Raw genomic sequence first — 12,959 nt, forward strand, 5'->3', positions numbered from 1 at the left:
CCCACACCCTGCTTACCTCCAGCCCCGTCCTACACCTATTCCACCCCCAAGAAAGAGCACAGGAGCCCCCAGAAGTGAGGGTGACAAAAAGCAACCATCGGAGGGTGCTACAACTGTAAACACTAAATCCAAGGGCTTGAGTGCAGCCACCAAGTTGAAAGCTGTGATGAGGGTGAGCACACTGCTTTCCACTGTGAGTAAAACATCTGGACAGCCTCCTGCCGTCCACCCACCCTGGAATAAAGCCAGGATCGGACCAATGGAAGTGGGGGATGGAGGAAGAGAAAGGCTGGAAGGAGTAGGGAAAGGTTTTGAGAGAGGGGAGGCAGGGAAAAGAGAAAACAAAATGGGAGGAAGAGATGAATCAACAGAAAGCGGGAAAGAAAGAGGAGGCAGAGGAGAAATGGAAACACAAGGGAGAAGCAACAGAGGTGGGGTGATGAACAATGGGATGAGAAATGGTGTTGGGGGAGGAGGAGGCGTCAGGCCAGAGTGTAGGGGAGAGTTCCCTGGACTGTTGTCCTCTGGCCAGTCTTTCAGCCTGGACGGTGGCATGGTCATCGATGGAACTTACTTCCAGACGTCCCTTGAAGCCAGCAAACCCCCACCGGTGAAACAAAAGCTGAGCGAGCCCTTCAATCTTATCTCCCTCACCAGAAGGCTCCAGGGACCCACCAGGGTGGGAGACGAACAGTGGAGCGATGGAAAAAGCTTGGATAGAGGACGGGAGAACAGTGGGAAGATGTATGGTTCCATAGGAGATATGAGCGTTTCTGCATCAGTCTCGCAGAGAACCACGGGGGAGGCAAGGAGGAGGTGGGAATCAGGCGAGGAGGATAGCTCCTCTGAGGGCCGGTGGAAGAGAAGACAAAGATTTCACGACAGTGATTCAGAAACAGGAAGTGGAAGCAAAGAATCCCCATCAGACTTTAGTCTCTCCGACGCAAGTAGCCCCACATCGTCCTTTACAGCCGGGCATGACAAGACCGGATCTGATACAGAAACTGAAAAGACTGAGTCAGACTCAGGAACAGAAAAGGAAGAGGGATCAGAGTCAGAGGAGTCAGGGTTAGAGAGTGAGGATGAGGGGAAAGAGTCGAGCAGAAAACACTCCAAGGGTATTATTAGTACTAGTTCCACAAGTAGTGGTAGTATTAGTAGTAAAACTAGAAGTGGTAGTGCTAGTTTAAAGACAGGAAGTATGAGCAGACGGCGAGAAAGGAGCAGCCAATCCACAAACAGCAAAAAGACAGATGGAAACGGCAGCAGGGACTCTGAAAGTTCCAGATATTCAGGTTCTACGGTTTCTAGTTCTAGGCCCAGGACGTCAAGACACTCCCGTTCTTCACATGAAACAATAGAGGAAGAGAGTGAGGGGGATGAGGAATCAGGAGAGGAGGAAGAGGAAGAGGGGAAAAGTGCTGTATCGCGAAAGTCCTCACCAAGTAGGCGAGCTTCCAGCCACAACCAGTCAGATGTGGTCGACACATCGGATGACTTGTCACCCATCATCGAGGACCCCGAGGAGGAGGAGGAGGAGGAGGAAGAGGAGGAGGAGAGCAGCGGTCATGCCGGGGAAGGAGACCAGGATGAAGAAGAGGGGAATTTGGAGAATGAGTCAGCTGACTGAAATGAAGATGAAGGCCTAGCCCCCCTCCTCCAAGATTAAATTCTTTGCCACTAAGTAAGATCTTGGTGAAAATGCCTGGATTGGGTGTGCAGTCATTACCTGAGTGGGATTTATTACTATAATCTCTCTCTCTCTCTCCCTCTTGTTTGGTGTGATTTACATTTGCAGGAGTTTAAATTGCCTGCATGTCCTCTGCTGCCCTCGCACAGTATCTCTCTGTGTGTTTTTAGCTTCTTTCTTTAGCTTCTGTCTTTAATCTAATCCTCTATTTCCAATCAGCCCATCTCCTCTGGCTCTTCTTCATCTGTCTCGTCTTAACAGCTCTGAAACTCTCAAAGTGGTTGACCAGTTTTCCTCTGTAGTTTTTCTACTGAGCTCGAATGGTCCCATTTTCCTTTTGTGAAAACTTCACTTCCAGCTGCTTATTTTCTTTGCTGCTGCTCAGAGATTGTTACTCGCTGACCTCTCTTTGTTGCACCTCAGGTTCGCTCAAGTTTTTTTCATTAATCATTCCTTTTTCTGTGTCTATCATTCCCCTGTATCAGTCTGCTCTTCTAGTACCTGTTATCTGTGGAGGGAAAAATGTTTTCTTTAAAGTGACAAACGTATTTTTTTCTTCCATACTTTGGAGGTTAAATGGAAAATCTATGAGGGTTATGGTGTGTAATAACACATCAGTTATTTTCACAACAGCCCTTTTCTTCTTCCAAAGTGTTTGTGTGTGCACAGCAGTGTTTGCTCTGACCTAACTGAGAGGAGGTTTTATACTCACATAGTGTTTTATTATATGTTACAACAAATATGGCAATTCATTTACAATATATTCTTAAAAGTATTTCCTCACAGTTTTCTGTGATGTCCAATTCTTAGCTCCACATGATCCAAAAGGCTGCTTTGAATTGCTATCAAAGGGGAAATCTGGAGTAAACACTGCTTTGTCTTTGCTGCGCTGTGTAGTGTGTTTGCAGTGTGAGTATTACTATATTTTTGTCCAATTCTTGATTTTACAGTGCAAACATAAAAAGGTAGAAAGTAAAAAAAAGGTGACATATTACAATTGGATTTATAGAACCTGAACATTAGCTGAAAATGTTGATTCTCCTGACCTCTGGTGGTTTAAGTTCCTGCACCTTGCTGCAGTAGAATGCACAAGTTATAGGTGCTATAGTAACCTAACAGTGAAATGATACTTTCAACCTGGTGTTAAAACATAGAAAATGCAGATTGTGAATCAGACAGACAAGGAATGAGTCTGTCTGAACAGGGTCATGTGAAACTTCATTTAGGAACACCTGTGAAATCTTGTTGCTGTATTATTTTTTGTGTTTTCCCAGCATGGCAGTAGAAAACGTCGGATCAAGTTGGTGGTGGACCGAGAGTATGAGACCAGCTCCACTGGCGAGGACAGCATGCCGGAAACCCAACGCAGCCGCTTATCCACCACCCTCAACAGCCACGCCAACGTTAACGGCAGCATCTACATGGCCCAGAACGGCTCCATCATCCGCACCCGACGTTCAGTAACCACCACGGGTCCCACACACACACACACCACGAACAACAACCTCAAACTCACCTCCCCCATCTTCAGCTCACGGCTGGCAAAGCACTTTAAAAAACTAGAAAAAATGGCCGCCACCTTGGAGGAAAGAGTACCCCTGAACAACCCCAGAACAGCAGCAGACGGCGGGTGCCACACACTGCACACCTTCCAAAGCCCAGGGATGGCCACCTCCGTGACGGCCACATCAGTCCCTCTCTAACACTGACAACACTAAAACGCTGAACGTGTTAAACACTCGACAATCCAGCGTTTCTTTAGGGTCAACCAGCACCAGCAACACAGGCCCTGAAAGCCTGGCATCGAAATCTAACTTGCTCAAAGTGGCACCGGGCAGGGAGCAGCAGCCTCAGAGCACAGCCGAGATAGATGAGTTGAAAGAGGGCGAGAGAGAGTCAAAAGTAGATGACAGCAATGAAGACGACGATGACGGCCTCGTTATGAGGGAGCCATTGGAGTGCCCAAGTGACAGGACGCAGTCAGATGAGGAGGAATTATGGATGGGCCCGTGGAACAGCCTTCACATACCCATGACCAAACTCTGACTGATAACTGATGCCACTGTGCTTGCTCCTTATTGCCAAGATCATTAAAGCATTCAGACATCATTTCTGTTCATTAGTTGAGGAACTAATGGGGATGCTCCAATCCAATTAAAAGAAATCTAATTAACAGACTGGTGAGGTTAAGACTCCTCACATATTGACTAGAAGAATTTCATTCATTTTTGTCTAAATTCACAGACAGGTGTTGAGGATACATTAAAAAAGAAGAAAAACTTGGCATCTAATTGGTTATTTTTCAAGTTTGTTCATTAAATGTATGTTTTGTAACAGTATCAGTATCAGAGCATCCCCTCAGCCCAACTGATCTTAAGAGCTGCAAACACCTTCAGAAAACTTGACCTAGAATGAGAGGACTTATATTTCTACTTTGCTAAGAGGTAATGACACGAACTGGAGGAAAAAGTCTGTGAGCTTTTTATGGCCCTTTAAAGTGACTGGTGTCTCTGTCTGGAACTGCACTTGTTTCATTCAGTATTACAGCCACTGGTACGATTCATCTTGAATTGCCTGACACTTTTCATTGACACGTGAAGTCTTGTATTGTTCAAACTTGCCTTTTTATCCTTGTCAAGCTGCTTGGCAAACTTTATCCAAATAAAAAAAAAAAACTATTTCATCCATTTAAACGTGGAGTTTGGATAAATTGGCCCCAAGTTAATGTCTCCTCTCTTAAACTAACAAGACGTGACTGTGGCAAGACCTACGACTTTCTAAATGTCACAAAGGCTTAGCTCCTTCAAGTCATTGGTAATTTTACATGTACAGTATGTGCAGAGCCGTGGTCATTGCACCAGACTTTATATGCTGTCAGTAAGGAGAGTGGCACTGATATTCTCATCTAACTCTCAAACAAATAGGATATTTCCAAAAATGTTGAACCACTTCTTTAATATATTTTTTCTTTAATAACATTAAATCTATTATTAGATTGTTTCAACAAACCCACCAATATGTGGTTCCTTTGCACAAATCATTGTTGCTTCACTCAATAAAGAAGCTATAGCTTTGGTAAGAACTGTATGGAACAGGGCTGGTTCTAGGCACGCATATATGAGGGGGCAGTCAGAAATGTGAAGGGAGCATCGCTAGTACACATCATGCTACAGCAGCTATTTTCTGGGGGAGTATTTTAGTATTTTTCACACATTTTGTGGAGGGCATTTTTGCTTATGACAGTGTTTTCTCCATGGAATTGGGTTATTAGCTATGTATATCTCAATGGATGAGCCTAAATCTCAAACTTTGAATTTAACAGTAAGACCCTAGCCAATATTTACAAAACTGAAAGTTAGTCTTATTTAAGAAAAATAAATAAATAAAATAAAGATCATTAAAGGTAAAACTGAAGAGATGACTCAAAGCCAAGCCTTCATTTTCACATAATATATTTAGATTTTGTGGTTTATCGTTGCATCTAACAGTCACTCGTCAGCCTTTGTTCTCAAAGGTATTTTTTAGTAATGTATTAGCCTATTAAGGATTCACTGATATTACACTGTACTGTGATTTTTCATAACTCCCACCAGTTTCTGTCAGGGTATTTTAAATTCCTAAGTATTAGTAAGTATAATTCATGTAATCTGTGCAGTGTCTTATCTTTTTATTTACAGTCTATGGTGACTTAAGCTCATTAAACCTCTCATTCGTTCTCATTTATTTATTCATTCAAGGCTTTAACTGTCTCAGTGTGGTAAATCCACATCATGGAGAAGAACAGTTGGAGCTGGTCGCGATGATGAAGCGGGACCTGCAGTACCTCGAATAAAAACCCAATATCAGGGGCAATAAAGCTGCTGTAACTAATATGTGTGTGTGTGTGTGTGTGTGTGTGTGTGTGTTTTGCAGGAGCATGCTCATTAGCTTGGCTGTTACAAATTCACAGTCACAAATAAAGAAGTTTCACCTTCAGATTTCGTGCACCGATGATGTAACTGGCTGTACGCCATATCTTATTATACATCTAAGGCTTCTCTCCGTTTTTACGGTGGCGATGTATGTCGTCATTGGCCGCGACTCTTCATTGGCCACGATCTTATGGGAGGAGCGCCGAGAGGGGCGGAGAAACGAAGTCGGAAAACATATTTGAACTGAGTTTGACTCATTGCTTCGGTTTGTCAGTACTGTGAGAAAACGTAGTCCCAGAGAGGTCTGGATCATGGACTGTATATGGTCTGGATGCTAAAACAACACTGGAACAGCTTTTTTGTCGAACACGAGTGAGACTGGACGCTGAACACACCTGCGGCGCGAAGGTAAGGCAGACAATAAGCTGCTAGCGTTAGCATTGTTATCGGAGACCGTTAGCATCAGCGCCGAGCGTTAGCATTAGCATGTGTAATGATATTTTCAAATTCCGTTTTCAGTCGCGTGAGTACGAGTGTCTTTGTGTTTATGTGACTGAGGCGTCCCTGACATGAGTTGTGAGCACCTAACGTGGATGGATGGGCTCTTGGTAATTTGTGTAAATCCCTGTTTGTATTATTTTTTCACTTTTCCGACATTTCGTCATTCCATCTCTTAGTCATTTTTTGTTCCATCCTAATCATTTTAACACCTTTTATGATGGTTTATCATATCGTTATCAGCGGTTTGTGGCTATTTGTGGTCATTTTATATCATTTTGTCTCCACCTGGCTGTTTTACACATGCGCGATAACATTAGCATTAGTGGCTAGCACTAGCAGTAGAGTCCAGCGTTAGCATTAGCCTTATCCTCCGTGCTTTTGGGGCTAATTTCGTTTTTGGCATCGTTTTTATTTCCGCGGGTTAAAGTGTGTTTGTGTTTCTGTGACTAAAGCGTCCCTCACATGAGTTGTGGAGGGTGGTAATTGTTTAATGATCATTTTGTCTCTTTACAACTCCGCTTGTATCTCTTTGCAGTAACTCTACAAACATTTTACTGCTGCTTTGTGATCCATTTAAGTCAGTTTTGGCAGATTATTATGTAGATTAGATGTTTTTGTGTCTATTTGTGGTGGTATTGCATTATTTTGAGTCCCTAGCTGGCTGTTTTACACCTGCTTATGGTCAGCTTCTTTTAGTTGTTTTGCATCGTATTGCGTCTTTGCAGTTTTGCGTCTATTCCAGGTAATTAACGTTTCTTTGTGGTCATTTTGTGTTACAGTGTGGCAGTTAAGCATTTCATTGTGATCATTTTGCGAGTTTTTTTGACTCCTTGTCATTTGTGTGTCTTTGTAGCTTTGTGGTAGTAATTTGTCCATAGCCATCCATTGAGCCCTGTTGTGTGTATTATTGATTAGAAATTTGCTTTGCAGTGAATTGAGACCTTATTGAGCTGTTAAATACAAGCTTGAAAACTAGATTTTAACTCTGTGCTCCTCCACAAGATTTAAGCCACAAGAGTAAGTCCCAATGTATGAGCTGAGATTACTGTTAGAAAGTCTTAAAGAAATTGCTTTTCTCTCTGAGATTGATAAAGTTAAACTCTAGTAACATATTTAATTTATTCACCTCAAAACTCAAAGTGTGATTGTCAAGGTATTAGTGTGTAGTTTACATTGTTGTATTTTTGTACACTGAAGGTGAACTATTCTTTATAAATAAGTGGTTTGTGTTTCAAGTGTTGTACTTTTATTTTCCAGGTTTACTGATTCAGTTGCTGCAGCCTGGACAGAAACTCCAGCTCTCACCTTACAAACCAAACAGGTATGTGTCCTAAAGATTTACTCAGTAACAGTAACAGTGTTATTGTTTAAATCCATGGTTTTTAATGAGTTTAGTATTGAATATAATAATAACTGATTAATTGTGTGTATGAATTGTCAGAAAACAGTACTAGTTATAATAATTTTTAAAAACTCAAAATAGTTGTCAGTTAATTTTCTGACTGTGGATTCAAGTATAATTAAAAATACCACAAGTCAACCTGCTTTAAAAATGAACTTAAGTAAACGTTTTTATAATGCAGTTCACAGTAATATACATGATTCCTCCAGTGATTAGTTGATAGACAATTCATACAAAAATTTAAGGTAATCATTTTAGTTTATTTTTCCTCAATATGTATTGTTATTGATTCCTAAAGGTGTAATGCTTTCTCTTGTCATATGTGACAGTTAACAGCCCACTTTCTGAGACACTCCTCTAATGTTTGTAAAATGTTCTGGTTCAGCTGTACTGTAATATTTGTGTGTTTTGGGGTTAAACTGTTGATGAGGAATAGGTCATATTGATAATTTTCCTTTGTATGTTTCTCTCTTTATTTCCTGCAAGTGTCACCACATCGCCCATGATTGTAGAGAGACTTCGTATAGTGAAGTAGTTCTTTGAAATCAGGAATGAGGCCGCCAGGTAATTCACAAACAGCTTTACATCAACTGTCCCAACACAGAGCACTGACATTAAAATTCTATATCTTTAGTAATTGATCTTCAGTCTGAATAGTTTGATTTGGCACAATAAGACATAAGTCATTATTAAAGTTTATTTATATAATTCCTGAATGTACAATTCCAAGAAAGAGAAGAATTTAAACATCAGGTCTCTCTCTTTGTCTCTTGCTCACGCTCTTAAGCCTGGCAAATACTAGAAGATTTTTAAAATCTTACCTGATTTAGAAATGTGAGAGACCACATACATGACTACAAATTGTCAGATTTCAGAGTTTTGTTCCTTTACTGAGTGATGTGCAGTGAGAAGACCAACACAGCACACCACACACTAACAGATTCACCACCAACAACCAGAGTCTGGACTCTCAAACATTTGTCTCATTTGTTGTGCTTCTGTCTTCAGCCAGCTTGCTTCCTTGATTGGCTAATGCCCCTCTCCACATGACAATCCGCAGAGTGCGCGCTTGACTTTCCTTTGTGTACAGATGCAGGATTTTTGATTGTAATTATTGAACATGTTTTATATTTATTGATCCGATCACCTTTAGAGCAGATCAGGGAGGGTAAAATCCCTGTGAACATACCTCATACAACAGGATAATCTGGCAAGATACTCATTAGAACCAACCGATAATTCGGCCCTGGCTGACTTTGATGGGGAGGGGGGAGTTGGGCTGGTAATTGGCTTTATTATCTTTTAGTATGTACCCCACTTTACTCTTTCTCTCTACTTTTGTCTGTCTCCTTCCCACTCTCTCTTCCTTGCTCTCTCATTCACACACATACTATCACTACCGCCCGCTCCCACCCTCTCTCCCTTTCTCATTAGTACAGTAAATCATAAAAATGTCAAGAACATATTCAGTACAGTGTCGCACATGTTGCTTCATTGTGACTTCTATCAAGCAAATTTAGTTCAAATTCTTAACTTAGTTTGGAGAAACAAACATTTCCATCCACTGCTGTTGTGTGAATATCAGGAGCTGGTGGAGTCAGTTCTCCAGTCAGAGCAGCTTCTTCTGTCTTTGTGTATAAAGCAAATGTAACTTTTAGACTAGTTCTCATTAGTCCAGAACCAGTTAGTCCACACTCTGGTTTCTTTTTAGATTTAGTGTCTTTTACTTATTTGTCTTTTGACAGTTTGAAGTTCAATACCCAGAAACTGTCTGTGCTTTTATTTTGATTTATTAACATCACATCTTTATATTAATGTTTGTTGTGTTTTTCTCCACAGGATTCAAACCTCAACCATTAAATAACAGAGAGAAGAGACAGATGTGAAGACATTTCCAGAAGGTCAGTGTTTATTCTTTTCAGCCTGACTCTGTCATTATCTCAGCTGCAGTTTCACACTTTAAAACCTTGTCTGGAACAAATAGCAACAAATTAAAGGTGCTGTAACTTATCAGTTTTAACTAGTATTCATTAGTATTTTTCAACAATGTAGCTGGACAAAATATGTATAACAAAATACATATAGATGAAACACCTTGATAACATCAGAATAGAACAGAAGCCCTTTTAATAAATACGTCTAAAAAAATAAATATAAAACCTTTAATAAGGTATAAACCTTTATTTATTGTAAAACCTTTAAAAATACAACCAAGTAAAGCTGCTCTAACTTATCTTTTGTAATACTAGTAGTACTGTTGTTGTGATATGGCGCTATATAAATAAATGAATTGAATTGAATTGAACTGAACTACTTTTAATTAATATTTTTCAACAATGTAGCTGCAAAAAATAAGTCTAAAAATTATGTGTAACAAAATACATATAAATACAACAGAAAATATATAACCATAGTTTAGAATAGAAGGCTTTTTAATAAATACATTGGAAACATTTAAATATTAATTGTAAAACCCTAAAAATAAATAGAAACCCTTAAAAAAAACAGGTTTGATAATAACGTTAAAACTTTAAACATAGGTCAAACAATTAAGCATTAAACCTGTAAAAAAAATAAATTTAGAATCTTACAGAAAGTGTCAAATTCATAAGAACTTAAGTACAAAACCTTAAAAAATAAGAGTACACAGGTATAGATCTTAATTTAAAACCTTTAGAAAATATATTTTTGAATCCTTAAAAATGTTGTGTAAACCCATAAAAAAAACCATGAGAATCATGACATTTACTTACAATAAAATGATTTGTATAACGACAGTTTCAAAATTCCAGACAACATTTAACAAATCACAGCAAAGATAATTACAGACATTTGACCACGGAAACACTTGTTAAAGTTGGTTATGAGCACACTTTCCAAAGATGAACATGTTCTAACAGGTGCTTAGTAAAGACATTATAAGTCTTTGGAAAATGTGCCTGTGCCTACATTATAGATGGTAGAGAAATGTGTTTCACTTGAACAACAGGAAACCAACACTATTAACAGCTTTGTAACACCTTTGATTCTTTCATCCACTTCAGGTCTTCAGCTGCTGCTGTCTTCTTCTCCTGCAGCGACAAGAACACGTGTTAATCACAGAAACTGATCAGCAAATCTATTTTTCCTTTCCTAAACTGACCTTATTCATTGTTGATACCTAATTACAGTGATTTAAACACTGGGTATTGTTGTAATTATTACATAGTTATCGCTCAGATTTCACAGAAGTAGATAAACATGAACCAAATAAATACAGCAAAACAATTTAAATAATGTTATTTTACCAAAATTATTTGTACTTAATACACTGACATTTTTATTTTAATTTAAGACAAAGAAACTATCTTAAAGCAACAATCTTACTTTTGTTTTTCAGAGACAGTGTTTGCTGGGGTTAAGAGAGATTTTGTGTTTGTCATTTCGTTATGGTATTTTGCAAATATATATCCAGTCTACTACTGTGTACATAGTCCTATTTATACTGTTCATATTGTTTATGATTTATATAGTATGTTGTTTTGTATCTTGTTTACACAATTCCTTTTTCTGTTTTTGCTGCATCAACACTGAATTTCCCCTCTGTCTGGCTAATAAAGGATTATCTTACTCTTCAATCAAATAAATGGCTGTTTAATATGTATGAAAGTGAATATTTTTAGCCTTTAGCCTTACCATACTAAGACATTTTTTGATGATTTTGGACGCCTTATTATACTATGACAATTTTTGACGATTTTTGAAGCCATACTATACTATGACATTTTTTGATGATTTTTGAAGCCATACTATACTATGACATTTTTTGATGATTTTTAAGCCATACTATACTATGACATTTTTTGATGATTTTTGAAGCCATACTATACTATGACATTTTTTGATCACTTTTGATGCCTTACTTTACTATGACATTTTTTGATGATTTTTGAAGCCATACTATACTATGACATTTTTTGAGCAAATTTCATGCCTTACTATACTATGACATTTTTTGTGATTTTTGACGTCATACTATACTATGACATTTTTTGATGCAATTTTTGACACCTTACTATACTATGACATTTTTTGAGCAATTTTTACACCTTACTTTACTATGACATTTTTTGATGAATATTTATGAGCCATACTATACTAATGACATTTTTTGATGATTTTTGAAGCCATACTATACTATGACATTTTTTGATGCATTTTTGATGCCATTACTATACTATGACATTTTTTGATGATTTTTGACGCCATACTATACTATGACATTTTTTGATGATTTTTGACGCCATACTATACTATGACATTTTTTGATGCATTTTTGACGCCATTACTATACTATGACATTTTTTGATGATTTTTGACAGCCATACTATACTATGACATTTTTTGATGATTTTTGAAGCCATACTATACTATGACATTTTTTGATGATTTTTGACGCCATACTATACTATGACATTTTTTGATGATTTTTGAAGCCATACTATACTATGACATTTTTTGATGATTTTTGACAGCCATACTATACTATGACATTTTTTGATGATTTTTGACGCCATACTATACTATGACATTTTTGATGATTTTTGAAGCCATACTATACTATGACATTTTTTGATGCATTTTATGCCTTACTATACTATGACATTTTTTGATGATTTTTGAAGCCATACTATACTATGACATTTTTTGATGATTTTTGACGCCATACTATACTATGACATTTTTTGATGATTTTTGACGCCTATACTATACTATGACATTTTTTGACGCATATTTTGATGCCATTTACTTATACTATGACATTTTTTGATGATTTTTGAAGCCATACTATACTATGACATTTTTTGATGATTTTTGACTATATACTATGACATTTTTTGACCATTTTGAGCCTTACTATACTATGACATTTTTTGATGATTTTTGAAGCCATACTATACTATGACATTTTTTGATGATTTTTGAAGCCATTACTATACTATGACATTTTTTGATGATTTTTGATGCCATTACTATACTATGACATTTTTTGATGATTTTTGAAGCCATACTATACTATGACATTTTTTGATGATTTTTGACGCCATACTATACTATGACATTTTTTGATGATTTTTGAAGCCATACTATACTATGACATTTTTTGATGATTTTTGACGCCATACTATACTATGACATTTTTTGACCATTTTGGAGGCCTTACTTTACTATGACATTTTTTGATGATTTTTGAAGCCATACTATACTATGACATTTTTTGATGCATTTTTGACATGCCATTACTATACTATGACATTTTTTGATGATTTTTGACGCCATACTATACTATGACATTTTTTGATGATTTTTGAGCCATACTATACTATGACATTTTTTGATGATTTTTGAAGCCATACTATACTATGACATTTTTTGAGCAATTTTGATGCCTTACTATACTATGACATTTTTGATG

The 12,959-nt window shown here is 37.7% G+C and overlaps 1 protein-coding gene and 1 long non-coding RNA gene across 2 annotated transcripts in view; both read left to right on the top strand.

Annotated features, from left to right (window-relative positions):
- Nucleotides 1-4,377, top strand: part of LOC108873433 (protocadherin-15-like) — a 132,479-nt gene extending 128,102 nt beyond the window's left edge. The window contains 1 exon segment of the mRNA XM_051066397.1: nt 2,965-4,377. Coding sequence (XP_050922354.1) covers nt 2,965-3,393 — 429 coding nt within the window. The 3' untranslated portion in view covers nt 3,394-4,377.
- A 1,236-nt stretch (nt 4,378-5,613) lies between these two features.
- LOC108873427 (uncharacterized) lies at nt 5,614-10,890 on the top strand. Its single transcript, XR_001959487.2, has 5 exons — nt 5,614-6,009; nt 7,360-7,423; nt 7,991-8,068; nt 9,344-9,405; nt 10,549-10,890. It is a non-coding gene; the product is annotated as an uncharacterized LOC108873427 (long non-coding RNA).
- Nucleotides 10,891-12,959: the final 2,069 nt, after the last annotated feature.

Source organism: Lates calcarifer, linkage group LG23 (genome assembly GCF_001640805.2).
Source record: "Lates calcarifer isolate ASB-BC8 linkage group LG23, TLL_Latcal_v3, whole genome shotgun sequence".
NCBI lineage: Eukaryota > Metazoa > Chordata > Actinopteri > Centropomidae > Lates > Lates calcarifer.